The sequence below is a fragment of the Vicugna pacos genome, chromosome 6 (assembly GCF_048564905.1).
Source record: "Vicugna pacos chromosome 6, VicPac4, whole genome shotgun sequence".
In the NCBI taxonomy this organism is placed as follows: Eukaryota; Metazoa; Chordata; class Mammalia; order Artiodactyla; family Camelidae; genus Vicugna; species Vicugna pacos.
This window is the reverse complement of record NC_132992.1, coordinates 29,664,341-29,680,070: the sequence shown is the minus strand read 5'-3', so window position 1 is coordinate 29,680,070 and position 15,730 is coordinate 29,664,341. Positions and strand designations below refer to the sequence as shown.

The following is a 15,730-nucleotide window of genomic DNA, read 5'->3' as shown; positions in this document are numbered from 1 at the left end:
GAAGATAATAAGGCTCTTGAGAAAAGCTATTTATAGAGGCAGTTTTGCAAGTGAATACCACCCACAATCATTTTTTTCTCTGTTCTCCAAGGCACATGGCAAGAAACTAAATAAAGACTCCATCTTTTTACCATTTACCCTGGATAAACTAAATATATTGAGCAAGTACCTATTTTATAAAACTACTATATCATTACTATTACAAGGAAATTTCCGGTTCATTTTTCTGATGGCATTTACCTGTTGTGAAAAGTTGTATGTTTCTATTTTTATTTGATCTACCATTTTGACTGGTAGTGTGTCACAGGCTTTTATAAATAACCTGGTTGTATTATGACCTAGGAGTTGCTTAATTTAGGAAGGCCATCAAAAAGTTAAAATAGTTACATTGTTGGAAGATTGTTACCATTACAGGAAGTAATTTGGTTAAAAGTTAGTGTTACTTTGAGTAATATTTAGGACAACTTCCAGTATTAGGCAACCTTGGGTGTGTCTTCATTAGTGACATACGCAGGAGAAATGTTAAATGGGAGAGTTCAGACACAGGACAATAGAAAGTTGCCCAGACATAGGTCAGAGCAGTGTTACTATGTTGACTACACAATTTGGATTGCATGCCCAGAAACGCCCTTCACCTTAAATTGTGATTTTTACAGGCATGGCTGGTTTCATTCTAATGGGCTCATGAGCTTGTTTACTCCTAGACTTGCCCTTGTTTCAGCTTTTACATATATGAATGAAGCAGAATGAAGTTTGCAGATTCTTGGAGGTTAGACTTCCTATTACTAAATAAGTGTCAAGTGAAGATTGCCCTGCATGCCTTTAATCATAATAAATAAAAAATAAAAATCTAAATTGAACTTGTAGGGAACTACACAATAGACTCATTTCTGCTCTTCTCAAATACAGTTGTCCCTTGGAATCCAGGGAGATTGGTTCCAGGGCCTTCCCTCTTTGAATACGAAAATCTGCAGATGCTCAAATCTCTTAAGATGGCATAGTACAGTCAGCCCTCGGAACCCGTGGGTTCCACGTCCACAGAAGCAGAAGGCCGAGTATACAGAAGGGGGTTCAAAAGAAGGAGTCCTGCCTTGACTAGAAAATGCACACACATCATGTGTGAACAACTCAGAAGGCAAAAAAGTATATCATACAGTATAGAAGGTGATCATTTTTTTAAGGAAAAAGGTCATTAATATACCCCCCTCTAAAATCATACCTATTCTGTCTGAGTTATCTGAGATGTTTTTCTACTTTTTTCATAGATACATTCCCTGCCAATTCCAGATAACCTGTTTTAGGCTTTTGTACTTTGTTGTGGAACAAGAATTACAGAGTCTTGAGTAGCATGAACATAGGTTCTCAAACATCAAGACTATCTCTAACCTTTCTCTTTTGTCAGTAGTGTGATGTGTCTTTGGTCACTCATTAACCCAAGCATTCATCTTCTCAGCTATAGATATGAAAATCCAAGGTTCTCAGCTTTGTTCTGTCCCAGCACACATGAGAGAGAAAGGCATTCTCATGAGTGACAATATCTGGGACTCAAAATCTTGAGAAGGGTTGTTGATATAGTTTTAGGGAGAAAAATAGATGATGCTGATAACTCTTCTGCACCTTATCCTTTAGAATCACTAGAGTAGATCTAGATGATGACCAAAGTTCTGGTTCTGAAATGCTGTGATTCTTTCTCTACTCTTCTTAGCATGCTACTTATACACGGTCTTCTCTATAATGTAGTTTTCCCCCTGCAGGAGAGAAAGTGATCTAATACATCAACATATTGTAGAATTGTTAGTCCTACTTTTGTCTATGTATAACAACAACCCATATTCTTTATTTAGATAGGAAATTTTAAAATTTAAATTAAAAACTGGGAATTCACTTTCTGGCTTGTTAGGGGAAAATCTTAAAATAGAAAGATTTGGAATTTCTCTTTTTTAAAACAAAATTAAGGAAGAAAATCTAAAATATATCATTAAATGCTCACATAGCATTTAAAACTTCAGTTGTAGGAATCAGGTTTCTATTTTATTTCTTCCTTGATTAGAGTATGTAAAGTGTACTCTAGTGAACACTACATACATCAGAAATCAGAATTTGTTAAGTATTCTGATCAGTTCTTTCTGTCTGGGATGCTTGAAGTGTTAGATTTAAATACATATATATATATATATATTACATATATATAAAAATATATATGAACACCATGGAAAAAATTTTATTTGAATTTTGTTTTATATAGTAATTCTTAATCTTTTTTGTGTCTTGGACCTCTTTGGCAGTCTTAAGCCTACAAAATCAGAATAAGTTTTTAATGTGTAAAGTAGTACCCACACACATATAAATACTTATATTAAGGATTAAAAAGATTAAAAAGAACCCTATTAAAACATAGTTATCAAAATAATAAATTTGTGATCTCTAAGTGCCTCTTTATCAATGCATTGAATAAACCTAGCAGTCATTCTAATAACTACCTTGATTTCAAAGTAATATACTAGAACCTGAAAGATATGCGATATGTGCAAAAACTATAATGTGATATAAAATATCAGATATTATTGGTGACAGAATCACGGGTACTTTTATGTGGTTTGTTGCCTACGTTATATTTGGAGAAAATACTAAACTACAATTAGAGGTTAGTGAAAATAAAGACAACTTTTTCCCTTTGTTCACAGACCCTCCAAGTCTAAATTATTTTTATTCTCCAAAACATTCAAGGAATCCAGATATATTCCTCAGTATCTTAGGAGACTTAGTGTTTCAGGAAAGTGGAGCTCAGAGTCTTTTCCATAGTTAGCCCTTAAAGTTTTTCAAGCCTTCAGAATAAGCAATTGGTTGGTTGTTAAATGGCAATTGTTAATATCTCTTAGGATTGACTTATTGTCACTAACTTTATTACAGATTACTAAAGAAAGAGATACTCATAAAAGCTAATTTCGTCGTTTTGTCTCAAAGTCAAATCAGAAAATATCTGCTAGTAGTAATGAGTGCTTTACTTATGTCTTGACTCGCAGCTGGTATGGCCACTTTGTTCCTTGGTCATTAAAGAGAAAATGTAATTCATGTCATAGACCCTGAGTCGTCCTTCTACTTTATGGAATCACTATTGCCTGGTCAAATTTGTGTGATTTTTTTTTAATTTACTTTTTATTATAGTAAAATATGTATAACACAGAATTTGCCATTTAACCATTAAATGCACAATTCAGTGACATGAGTTAAATTCACAGTGCTGTGCAACCATTACCACTGTTTCCAAATTTTCTCATCAGTCCAGACAGAAACTCTGTACTCCATTGACTTAAAGAGGTAAACTGAGGCAAGCTGAAAACGATGAGTTTATTGGAGGAATAGCAGAGAAACTGCAATTTGGGGTTAGCAAACTATAGCAGGCACAGGTGAGTCCGCTGAAAGTTTAGGGCAGGTTGTATTTATGGGCAGGGAGTGTCGAGAGAGACGAGTTCAGTTAGAGTCAGTTAAAATCAAAAACAGAAACCAGCCTTGAAAACTTCCTGAGCAAGACTCAGTCCAGTCATAAAAACAAAGCTTAATTCAGCCCACAGAGTAAGACTAACCCGACTTGGATCACCTCCCACTCATGTCTCTGGCAAAACTTCCCAAAGTTGATATGAGACAACCTCTAGTCAACCCCTCATCATCTGAGAAAATTCCACTTCTGTAAATCAGGCATTTATGGGAAATCAGCCTCTTAGTGTTTAAGTCTGTCTTCCTGGGGGCTCAAGAATGAGACTCCATTTTACCTCCTCCAGTTCTATTCTAGATTGAAATTCTTTCACAACTCATTAAGAAGTAACACCCCATTCCCCATTTCCCCTCCACCCCCCAGCCTCTGGTAACCTCTTATCTGCTTTCTGTCTCTATAAATTTGCCTATTTGCCCTTTCTAGATATCTTATATAAATGGAATCATACAATATTTATTCTGCTTCTGGCTTATTTCCCTTAGTGTAATATTTTCAAGATTTATGCATGTCATAGCAGAACTTGATTCCTTTTTATGGTTGAATAATACCCCATTGTATGTATATATAGATCTTCTTCAACTTAAAATGGGGTTGTATCCCAATAAACCCTTCATAAAGTGAAACTATTGTAAATTGAAGTGCATTTACTACCAAGCATCATAGCTTAGCCTCGCCATCCTTAAACATGCTCAGAACGCTTACATTAGCCTACAGTTGGGAAAAATCATCTAACACAAAGCATGTTTTGTGATAAAGTGTTGAATATCTCATGTAGTTTATTGAATACTGTACCAAAAGTGTAAAAGAGAATGGCTGCACAAGTACAGAATGGTTGTGTGTGGGTTGTTTCCCCTGATTGCACGGCTGCCTGGGAGCTGTGGCTCGCTGCCCTGCCCAGCATCATGAGAGTATCGTACTGCATATCACCAGCCTGAGAAAAGATCGAGATTCAAAATTTGAAGTATGGTCTCTACTGAATGCATATTACTTTCACAGCATCATAAAATTGAAAGATCTTAAGTCAAACCATTGTAAGTCAGGGATCATCTGTATCACATTTGGTTTATCTGCTCATCTGTTGGAAGACACCTGAACTGTTTCCGCCTTTTGGCTATTGTGAATACTGCTGCTGTAAACATTGTCGTACGGGTATCTGAGTCCCTGTTTGCAGTTCTTTTGGGTATATACCATGGCTCACATGGTAATCCTTCTGGTTAACTTTTTAAGGAAGCTATGGGATTATTTTTTATAATAGTTCACTCTGTTTTTATTATCCTTTCAGTAATGTTTCTTGAACAATTTTTTATTTTGCTTATTTCCTGGGTTGACTTTTGTTGCTGATTTTTAAGAAATTGTTTTGGTCATTCATTTTTTCTTTTCTTTTCAATTGTTTGTCTTTCAGACCCGAGTCAGAACTCCATCACAGGGGAACACAGCCAGCTGTTAGGTATAGTATTACTGTGGGGACTGACTCTCTCTAAAGTCACCCTTTCCCTGCTTACACTAAGAGACATTACTCCCTTCTCTAATTCTATTTTCTATACCCCATTTCTACTTTTCATGCCTCAGCTTTTTTTTTCCTGCTGTTTCTGTTCCCAACTTGGTACATTTTAGGACTCTACCTCTGCAGTTGATTGCTGAGACTCAATTTGGTTACATTAAAAAGTAATATTACATGGTTTATGGCTTTTTAAAAAGTCTAAGAGTTACAGCTTCTTTTTCCCAAGATAATGTTTAAAAGAAGATATAATATTCTATAATACCTTGTGATCACCTTCATTTTAATTCCTGAATGAACTTCGTAAGAAGCACAACCTTAAGTAAGGGAAAGAAATTGATGTTTCAGTTCCTTATCTGTGAAATAAATTATGGAAATGAATTGATTTCTTTTAGCTATCACTTATTTAAATTGCAATTAGCTTGTATGTATATATACATCTCAGAACTGATAAATTTTTTAAATATAAAAAATAAAACAAGGGGGAGGGTATAATAGCACAAGTGGTAGAGTGCATGCCTAACAAGCATGAGGTCCTGGGTTCAATCCCCAGCACTTCCTCTAAACATAAATAAATAAATACACCTAATTACTCCCCTCACAAAAATAAAAATTTTGAATAAGATAAAACATACTCTGGTGAGGAATTCAAACAATACAAAAAGTATATATATAAAAAAGTTAAGGTCCCTTAAAATATTTCTTCTCCCTACCACCTTACCTCTACTCCCCCAAGGTACTTGCTGTTGACACTTTCTTGCAAATTCTTACAGAAATTTTTACTTACACATTTTCATATTATATACTGACTATCTTTTTTCCTTTTTCTATTAGTGGCATTACACTGTACAGACTGTTCTGTGATTTCCTTTTTACACTTAATATTTTATCTTGGACATCTCATATCAGTATATAAAGATCTGCCTCATTCCTTTATAGTAGTATTTCTTTTGTTCCTGCACTGTAATTTTATTCATGAGCATTTAAGTTATTTCCAGGTGTTTTACTGTTGCAAACTATGTTGCAATGAACATCTTGTACATATATCCTTGCATTCTCATTGCCAGTATATTTTTAGGGTAAATTCCTAACAATGGGCTTCCCTGGTTAAAGAGTATATGTATTTTCAAAAAGATACATCAACTTAAACCCCCCAATAAGGAGTATGGAGACATACTCAGATCCCTATCATCAAAAGTAGATATAATCAATCTTAATTTTTTTTAACTAGTAAGTGAAAATGTCATCTCTAGTTTGTATTTGTACCTTTTTAATTATGAGTGAGTTAAGTACTTTTAAATATATTAACAGCCATTTTATGTGTGTCTGTCTTTTGATTTGATGCTTACTTTGATTTATACATTGCTGAACTTTTAGCTGTTTGAATATATGCAGAGCAGCACTGGAAAATATAAGCTATTAAAAAATCCAGAATAGGAAAAATATTTGGCTTGTTTGCTTATTCCAGACTCAGAGTATTAGTTGAAGAAACTGGGATACTCTTTTTGTTCTTTCTATATTATGCACCTGTTTCTGGTCTTAATTCTCAATCTTTGAGTGAGTTTATATGCTGAAACAGTAACTGACACCTTAGGCACTTAGTATTTATTAGGTAAATGGTTTGACATGAACATATAGCTAGGAATCTGATCACCAGGGTCCTAGCTTTGTAGTATTGGGGCTGTCACTATTCTCTTTTTTATGCTTTTATATTGGATAATTTAAACTGTTCAAAATTAGTCTTCTCTGTATAAGAATTTCATATTTGGACCAGGACTTGATTAAGTTTTCATCGAAAGATTTTGGTTGATCATGAACAAATTACTTCTGTCTCTGATACATGCACAATAGGTAGAGACATTTCGGGAGCAGTTTATCATCTAAGCAGGAACACATGTGTCATGGAGGGAGGGAGAAACTTAACTAGAGAAATGAACAGTCAGGGGGAGTTGGTACCGTTCAACGGTACTGTGCTGGGTTTTGTTTCCAGTTATGCACTTGTAATAAAGGACAGTAGATGAATTAATTGTAGACAAAAAGAAATATTATGTGATTGTGAAGAGTTCTCTTAGTATTAGCTAAAAACCCTAATAGTATTTGCAGAGACTACTCCAGATATTAATCTCATTTGGCAGCCTACAATTGCATTCACTTTCTTTTTTAAGATTTTTAAAAATTTTTACTTTATTTTTTGAGGAGGAGGAGGTAATTAGGTTATTTATTTATTTTTACATTTTTTAATTGAGTTATAGTCATTTTACAATGTTGTGTCAAATTCCAGTGTAGAGCACAGTTTTTCAGTTATACATGAACATACATATATTCATTATCACATTTATTTTTTCGCTATGAGCTACCACAAGATCTTGTCTGTATTTCTCTGTACTATACAGTATAAGTGAAGTAAGCCAGAAAGAGAAAGAAAAATACCATATGAGATTGCTCATATGTGGAATCTAAAAAAAAGAAGAACATAAATACAAAATAGAAACAGACTCATAAACATAGAATGCAAACTTACAAACTTGTGGTTGCCAAGGGGGCGGAGGGTGGGAAGGGACAGACTAGGATCTCAAAATGTAGAATAGATAAACAAGATTACTTATTTATTTTTAATGGAGGTACTGGCAATTGAACGCAGGACCTTGTGTATGCTAGGCATGCACTCTACCACTGAGCTATACCTTCCTCCCTCCCCTAGTTGCATTCACTTTTAAATGAAATTTATCCAGTCTTCTAGCTAGATTCTTAGGTAAGTTCCTCCTGCTACCCTTGGTTCTGTCTTCTAGGTTCATTAGGTCAGATTATATTCTCCCTTTTTTCTCCTACTGTTAATAATTATCATCTTCTGTCTCCCATCCTAAGTACCTTTAACTACAGAGTCAAAATCCTTAAAAGGCTGGTTAATTTTTTTTTTAATTTGGAGTTTGCAAAAGAGATAGAGATAATTTTCTTATATTTTAATAATATTTTCTCAGAAAAGGCATTGGTAGCTTGAATTAAATTCTTTCCAGATCTCTACAAAAAACCTCGTTTAGTATAATTTGGCCCAGGAGGTGAAAATCTGCTTCAGTTGTCTTGCCTGCTGAATGGAGTTTATAATAGGATCTTTCAGACCTTCCAAATGCTTTTCCTGTCAACAGGGTGCAGTTATTTTAATATATCTACTGTTCCCACTGACTGACTCATCAAATCTCTTGCAAAACTCAGGGTCAGGCTGAGGAGATACATGGAAGGGTGAAATTGCAGTTGTAATGAATCAAGCTGAAGGCTTATGATTTATGAACTTTTCTGTGTGTGTGTGTGTGTGTGTGTGTGTGTAATTTTCAATTTAAAACAGTTTAGAAAGCAAGCAAGCAAATGAGTGGTGGGCCCTGGCATTTTTAGTTTTTACCAAGCATTCAGGGAAAAACAATTCCACTCTACTGCAGTTTCTCTCAAGGAACAGAAAAACAAGTAAACATTCCCCAGCTCCGTTTGAGACTTGCATACTGTTGATACAAAAACTTAACAATGACAGTATGAGAACACTATAAGCCAATTTTACTTATGAGCACAGATACGAATATCCTAAATGACATATTTGCAATCTAAATCAAGCAACATACAGTTGACCCTTACAACATGGGCTTGAACTGCTCTGGTTCTCTTACACTTGCATTTTTTTCAATAGTAAATACTACAGTACTGCACAGTCTGTGGTTGGTTGAATGCAGATGCAGAGGAGGAACCTTGGGTACAGGGGTCAAGTATGAGTTACACTTATTAACCCCCTGAATTATTTAAAAGTCAACTGTATTTTTAAAAATTACTCCTGTGACTAGTTGGATTTCTGCGAAAATACATGGTTGATGTATCATTAAATATATTTTTTAAAGAAACAAAAATACATAATCTGAGGGTACAGAGGCACAAACTGGCAGTATCGTCTTAAATTTGCTTATTACCACTTCGCAACTTATATAGAGTTTTCATATATGCCCTCTCAAAGTGAACCTCTCCACAACCCTGAGAAAATGAAGATACAAACCCTCAGGAGTTTCACGCTCACACGCAGGCTCACATTCAGACAGACTCCTTCTGACCTCTTGGGCACTGGGCTGGCCCAGTGAGCGGGATTTTTCTCCCCTCTTCCCTCTCTGGCCTGGTACCCATCCCAGGACCAAGGAGCGGAGGCCCCAGAATGGGCTCCTCCCTCATCCTCTTTCTTGCACTGGGACCGAAGCCTAAATATTAAGTTATATAATTCAGTGTTTAACATATTAAAGGAGAAACATAATATTAATAGTTGCAGAAAAAGCATTTGACTTGAAACACATCTAGTATTTAAATTCATGAGTTCATAATGATAATTTTAAAAACTGATCACCTGTGGACTATTCTAGTGAATCAATTCATTATTCTGAGAATGGGTCAATAAAGGGAAAGAATGAAGTATTTATCTTGCCTTTAACTATACCAATGAGTAACCAAATAGTAAATTAGAGGGAGTGTCTCTTTATAAATGTACTTCAGCTAATAAATTAAGGAAGAATAATAGAATAAGAACACCATCATTTGTAACCCCTCATAAATCAATGGCTCTAGGCATTAATCATCAACAATTGCTAGTATCTCAAAAAGAAAGATATCCAGATGACATATACCTCCTGGCAGAAGATGAAAATACCATTTTGAAGGAGTTTTCCTCCCTCCCCCATAAAAATACTGAATGTGCTTAAGCCACTAGATCCAATTAGCAATTTGTAGGAAATGGAAAAATCAGAGCAACATGTTAAACAACATCTCATGGATGCGATCATCAAAATACAGACCTTCCGAAACTTTACTGAACGCATGACATAGTTCCTTCAACAAATAATTTGCAAAGAAAAAGAATAGAAAAGAATAGAAAGCAATAGACTTAAAAGCTGTGGCAACCAGTCATAATGTGTGCCTTTCACATTGACTTAGTCACATAGTTCAGACCCAGACCTGTCCCACGGGAGATTAAGTAAATTTACTGTTCCTGTTCTGCCTGGCTCAGACCAATAAAGAACATTTGACAAGGGAGGAATCTGAGATTTGTCATAGGCCCAAATTGTAGTATTAGCGTTAATGGGGGAAAAAAAAGCAACATAGTAGCAATAATAGCACTACAATAAAAAAAGTGTTTATAAAGACCATTGGTATACCATTTTTCAGTATGCCATAACAAATAGAAATCTGAAATCTTCAGTAGAGCCAGTCGCGCTCCTGTCAGTTTTCGTCTGAATTGTGCCATGAAACACCACTAAGTTTCCCAGTAGTATCAGCATTATTTATATAGTAAAATGAGAAAAAAAACATAATAGTGATCTGTTGAGCTGTTTCATTAAAAGCATTATTGAAGCCAGTCTCAGTAGGTATCCTCCAAAGGAATCTTCTTAGGATCCTGGAGAATTCTAAAACAGCCATAGGATATGGGTTTGGTTTGTAGTTCTTGCAGAGCAAATTATTTGCAATTCAGAAACTAGAATTTTTATTCCATTTGGGATTTCCTGGGGTTATAGTAGTGACCCAGACTTCTAAAGGCTGTACATCTGAAGCAGCATGATTTCCCACCAAGATGTTCAGACAGAATTGATCCATGCCTTTCAGTATAACCACTTCTGATTTCGTACCTGGTTGATCCATGCCTTTTGGTTACCCACTCCTGATGAGAGCTTTGTTCCTTATCCGAAAAGCCTTGACTTTTCATAGTAGACCAGGAGCTCTTTGGGACCACTGTGAGTAGATCCTGGGTAAAGTGATCTGGGGGGCATCATAGGTCTCATAAATGCAGGCAAAGTCTCCAGAGACATTCTCCTGCCTCCGCAAAATTAAGGAAGCAAGCAAATGGAAGTTGGGGCAGAAATATCCAGAACCACAGTGTCTGAAAGTTAAGGTGGTTGCATCTGAAACTTGAGACTAGAGAGGCCCCAGACATAGAAATGCCAGGGCTATAGCAAGGGAAACCAGAGCTTTAGGAGGTGGCTTAGACCAGCGGGCAGCAGGATGGGGCAGGATAGCTCTGAAGTCAAGTTTTTATAGCAGCCATATTGTCAGGCTATTGAATAGTAGGGAAGTCATATGCTGAGGCTGGGACTACTGCTCCTGTAATCCTCAAGGCGGATGAAGTGGTGCTGAGTCTGGGAAATAACACTATTAAATGTCTACATCAATAAAGGATGCAGTTAGGAAGATGAGCATACTACTCAGGAATGAAAGACTGTTTAAAGAAAAGGAAAACAACTAGTTGATATTTAAAAAATGAAGTTAAACAGTAGATTAGAAACAGGCGAAGAGTGTTTGTAAACAAAAAGAAAACTACACCTAGACATTTCTTAATGGAGCTGCAAGACACCTAAGAAGGAATAGAAGAGAATAACTGAATTCTCAACAATAAAACAGGTAAAAACTGTCTTAAGTGTTCGCAAAAATGTTATTATCATAGAATCATGCTTAGTAAGACACTTGGGAATAAGGGCAAAATACAGACAATTGCAGATAAGTAAAAGCTGAGCACATTTTTCACCACGAGACTTGCTCTAAACTAGTGGTTTTCAACGAGGGGGGTCCCCCAAGGGATATTTGGAAATGTTTGGAGACATTTTGATGGTCACTGTTGGAGGTGCTCCGGGCACATAGTGACTAGATGGCCCAGGGATGCATTTAAACATCTTACAATGCACTGAACAGTCCCCCAGGGCAAATAATTTTTTTTTCTGAAATTTCATAGTGCTGAGTTTGAGAAACCCTTCTCTAAAGGAGTTCTAAAGGATGTACCTCACATGAAAGGAAAATGATCCCAGAAGACTAGTATTCTGAAATGATACAAAGAATATTGAACAAGTGAAATGGTAGATGCGGACCTTGACTCAAGTCAATATTGTCAGTATGAAATCATTTTAGTGTCTTGTTTGCGCATTAAAAAAAAAGACTACTGGAAATAGCAGACAGTAATATTATGTTATTCTGGAGGAGAGAGTTGGAACTGACTGAAAGAATAGAAATAGAATGTGGAAACTCCAAGAGAGAAGAGAGAAAAAATGGAGTAAGGAAAAATAAATCCAAAAATCCAGTAAGAAAATGAGAATAAGTCATAGAGAAAGAAGACCAAAGAGGAATAAAAAGACGGTAGAATTCAGTCCAAATAATTGCTAAGGTTGATGGAATGAAGTTGACAATTAAAAAGACAGATTGTCATATTTTTTAAAATACAGCTACTTGCAGTTTACAAGAGATCTACCTAAAGTTTAAGGACCCAGGAAAAATGGGAAGTTGAAGGCAGAAAAGGTTGTTTAACCAAAAGATAGCTGGTATAGTTATCATATTTTTCCTTACACTGTCATAGGATTTATTCTGCTTTCTTTCTGTCTTCCTAAACTAGGTACTTAGCTTGTATAATTTTTATTCATTTTACTTTGCTAATGTAAAATTTTAAAGCAGTAACTTTCACGTGAAGTGCTATTTTTGCTGGATCCTACAAGTTTCAATAGGTAGTGTTTTTATTGTCAAAGTGTGTGGGTTTTTTTTTAATTTCTAAATCTGCAAGGATTTTTAACTTTATTTTTTTATAATTAAATCCTAACTTAATTACCAAGATCATGTTTTATATTATATCTATTTGAAATTTGTTGTGTCTTTAAGATCTAGTATTTGATAACTTTCCATGTGTAAATTTTCCATGTATGTTTGATTACAAAGTATGTTCTCTAATTTTGGAAGCAGAACTCTACATCCATTAAGGTCAAGGTTTTTCATTGTGTTACTAAGATTTCTTTACCCTGGCTATTTTGTCTGCTTCATTTATCAATTACTGAAAAAAGTATGAAAAACCTCCTTGTGTGCTGGTAGATTTGTCAATTTCTTGGTATAGTTCTATCCATTTTTGCCTCAGATATTTTGAGGCATGGATGGATTGGTGGGTGGTTGGATGGATGGGTGGGTGGATATGGTAGGTGGTCTTTTAGGTTGGTTCCTATCACTCCTTTCTTCCTGGTATCCATGCCCTTGTTAATCTTCTCTCCTTTGAGTGAGAGCTGTACTTAATCCTGATTAATAGAACATGGCAAAAGCATGTCAGTTTCAAATGAGATTATAAAGACTGTTGTCTGTCTTGCACTCCCTCTCTGGCTCTTAGATGGCTTGCTTTGAGGAAATCCAGCTGCCATGCTATAAGCTAACCTATGGAAAGGCCCACGTGGCAAGGAACTGAAAAAGGCCCTTGGCGCACAGCCTAAAAAGAACTGAATTCTGCCAACAGCTATGTAGATGAGGTTGAAGGTGAATCTTAACCAGACCTTCAGATGAGACCAGAGCCCTGGCAGGAGACTCTGAAGCAGAGGGACCAGCTAAGCCGTACCCATATTCTTAGCCCCTCCTAACTATGAGATGATACGTATGTGTTAAGCCACTAAATTTGGGGGTAATATGTAACACAAAAAGAGATAACTATAAACAGTAGATGTATGTTTAAAACGTAGATGCTTTGTTGGTGAATTAAACCTTTTGTCATATGATTACCCTCTCACCCATAGTAAAGCTTTTGTCTTAAAATTTTTATCTGTGAGTAATAAAACTGTATCAGCTTTATTTTGGTTAGTATTTGCCTGATACATCTCTTACCTTTAGTTTTAGCCTTTGTGTGTCCATGTTATGTCTCTTGCCTGGATTTTGTTGTCTAATCCAGTCTGTCAATCTTTATGTTTTAACTCATGAATTTTGTCTATTTGCCTTATTATTGATATATTTGAACTGTTCTGCGGTCCTAAATTATTATTTCAGTTTTTTTCCACTTTTTGTTTCATTTTTAGTCCCTTACTTAAAAAAAAATGCTATCTATGTTTACCCCATCCCCAAAATAAAGGAAATAACATTAACACAGACTCATATCACGCTCTCCCCAGCTCCGACCCCAGTCATGTTGTTATTATCTAGAATAGGTCAGCGGAAAAAGGAGAGACTACTCAGTAAATGGGTTTGGAAGAACTATCCATATGCTAACTACCTGATCTGGTTTCTTCCTGTCTTTCTAGCCGCTCTGCCCTTTCCTAACTCTATTTTGGCCATGTTATCCATTCTGTTTAATGAATCCATTAAGATTGTTTCTGTTTTAGGGTCTTTTTAAATTGCTGTTCCCTCTGCCTGAAATGCAGGTTTTTCCTGACCATCCAATGCCAGTGATGTGCTATAGCCAGCTCATAACAGTAGTATGCATCTCTTCCCCAAACCACGTTCAGTGACTTCACATGAGTAACTTAAAATTAGCACATGGGAGTATTTATACCACGGAAGTTGGCAAATACTATAAATCAATATTTTTTAAAATTCTGAAGAGCCTGCTTACCAGCACTCTAATGATCTTATCTGAAGTTGTAAGTTTTTCCCATCCCCAGTCATAATCTGTCCCAGTACTTGCTTCATTTTCTCCATTGAACTCATCATTTTTTTTCAAGTTTTTTTGTCTTCTGTAATTTCAGTATACACACAATGGAAGTATAGTCTTTAACTGCCCTGTCTACTGCTATATCCCTAGTGCCCAGCATATTGTAAGAATTGAATAAATACTTGTTGAATTAATTGAATAAATGAATTACTCAAAAATGGTGATAATTTTAAGCTGTGTCATTCTCTTTAGAATTTTCTGGCCCATTACAGAAAGGAAAATAATTGCATTTTCCTTTCTTATGATTTTTTATTATGGGAATTTCCAAAGGTACAGTAAAGTAAGTAACATAGCATAATGAACCTTTATGAACCCATCACCCAGCTTCAGCAGTGTTGCAAATCTATTTTCAAGCCCCCACCAAGTTTTTTCCTGGAATACTTAAAGAAAATTTGAAACATTAGATGATTTTATTCACTCTTTAAAATAAAAAAATAAAAAAACCCAGTTCATATTCACATTCGTCTGATTATTTCCTGACATTTGGTTTGAGTCAGGATTCTAACAAGTTTCACATGTTGAAATTGATTGGCATGTCATCTTAAGTCTCTTAATTTATAAGTTCACCTTTTTAAATTTATGCTATTTTATTTGTTGAAGAAATCAGATTGTCATGTGGAATTTTCCACATTCTGAATTTGATGATTGCATCTTTGTGATGATGTTTAACATGATAGATTTAGAGGCTTGGTTAGATTCAGCTTCCATTCTTTGGGGCAAGAATACCTTGTAGGTTGCACAGTGAATTTCACATTGTATTGCATTAGAAGGTTGTATTGTCCCACTTTTAGTAATTGTAAGATGGGTCGTTGGGTTCCAGATCACCCTGATCTATCCTTTATGGAATTTACGCCACAGCCTTTTAATTAATGGTTTTAGCAACCGTTGATGATCACTCCTTAGATTTGTTCTTTATTAGAGATTGAAAATTGGTGATTTTTTTCTAATTATGTCTGCATTTATTGGCTAGAATGTTTCTATAATGAAATTTTCTTAACTATTTGGTTACCCTAAAATACAGTTGGTACAGAAAAGGCAGAATAATTGCTTGATTCCTTCCGTTATTTTTCACACTTCAGTGTTGTTTCCATAGTAACTCTGTGATGGTGACTAGTTGTTTTAAGTGCTTGAATTTCAGTTCATCACTTTCTTTATTTTTAGTGTTCATATTATCCTGTTTTTAGCCAGTGGGAATCCCTTCAGGTGGTCTCTTCTGTCCTTTGACATGACAGATTATTTTGATAGCTTGTTGAGTATTTCCTAAGCTCATCTTATATATTGAAGGTTATAG

At 35.5% G+C, this 15,730-nt stretch overlaps 1 protein-coding gene across 5 annotated transcripts in view; it reads left to right on the top strand.

Moving 5' to 3' along the window:
- The window catches only part of SLC12A6 (solute carrier family 12 member 6), a 79,279-nt gene that overhangs the window by 39,674 nt on the left and 23,875 nt on the right, over positions 1-15,730 (top strand). For 4 of the 5 annotated variants that reach the window (XM_072962740.1, XM_072962741.1, XM_072962743.1 and 1 more), the window contains one exon: positions 4,896-4,940. The exons of the other annotated variant lie outside the window; for it this stretch is intronic. In XM_072962740.1, coding sequence (XP_072818841.1) covers positions 4,896-4,940 — 45 coding nt within the window. The remainder of the gene's footprint in view (positions 1-4,895; positions 4,941-15,730) is intronic. 5 annotated transcript variants of the gene reach the window in all.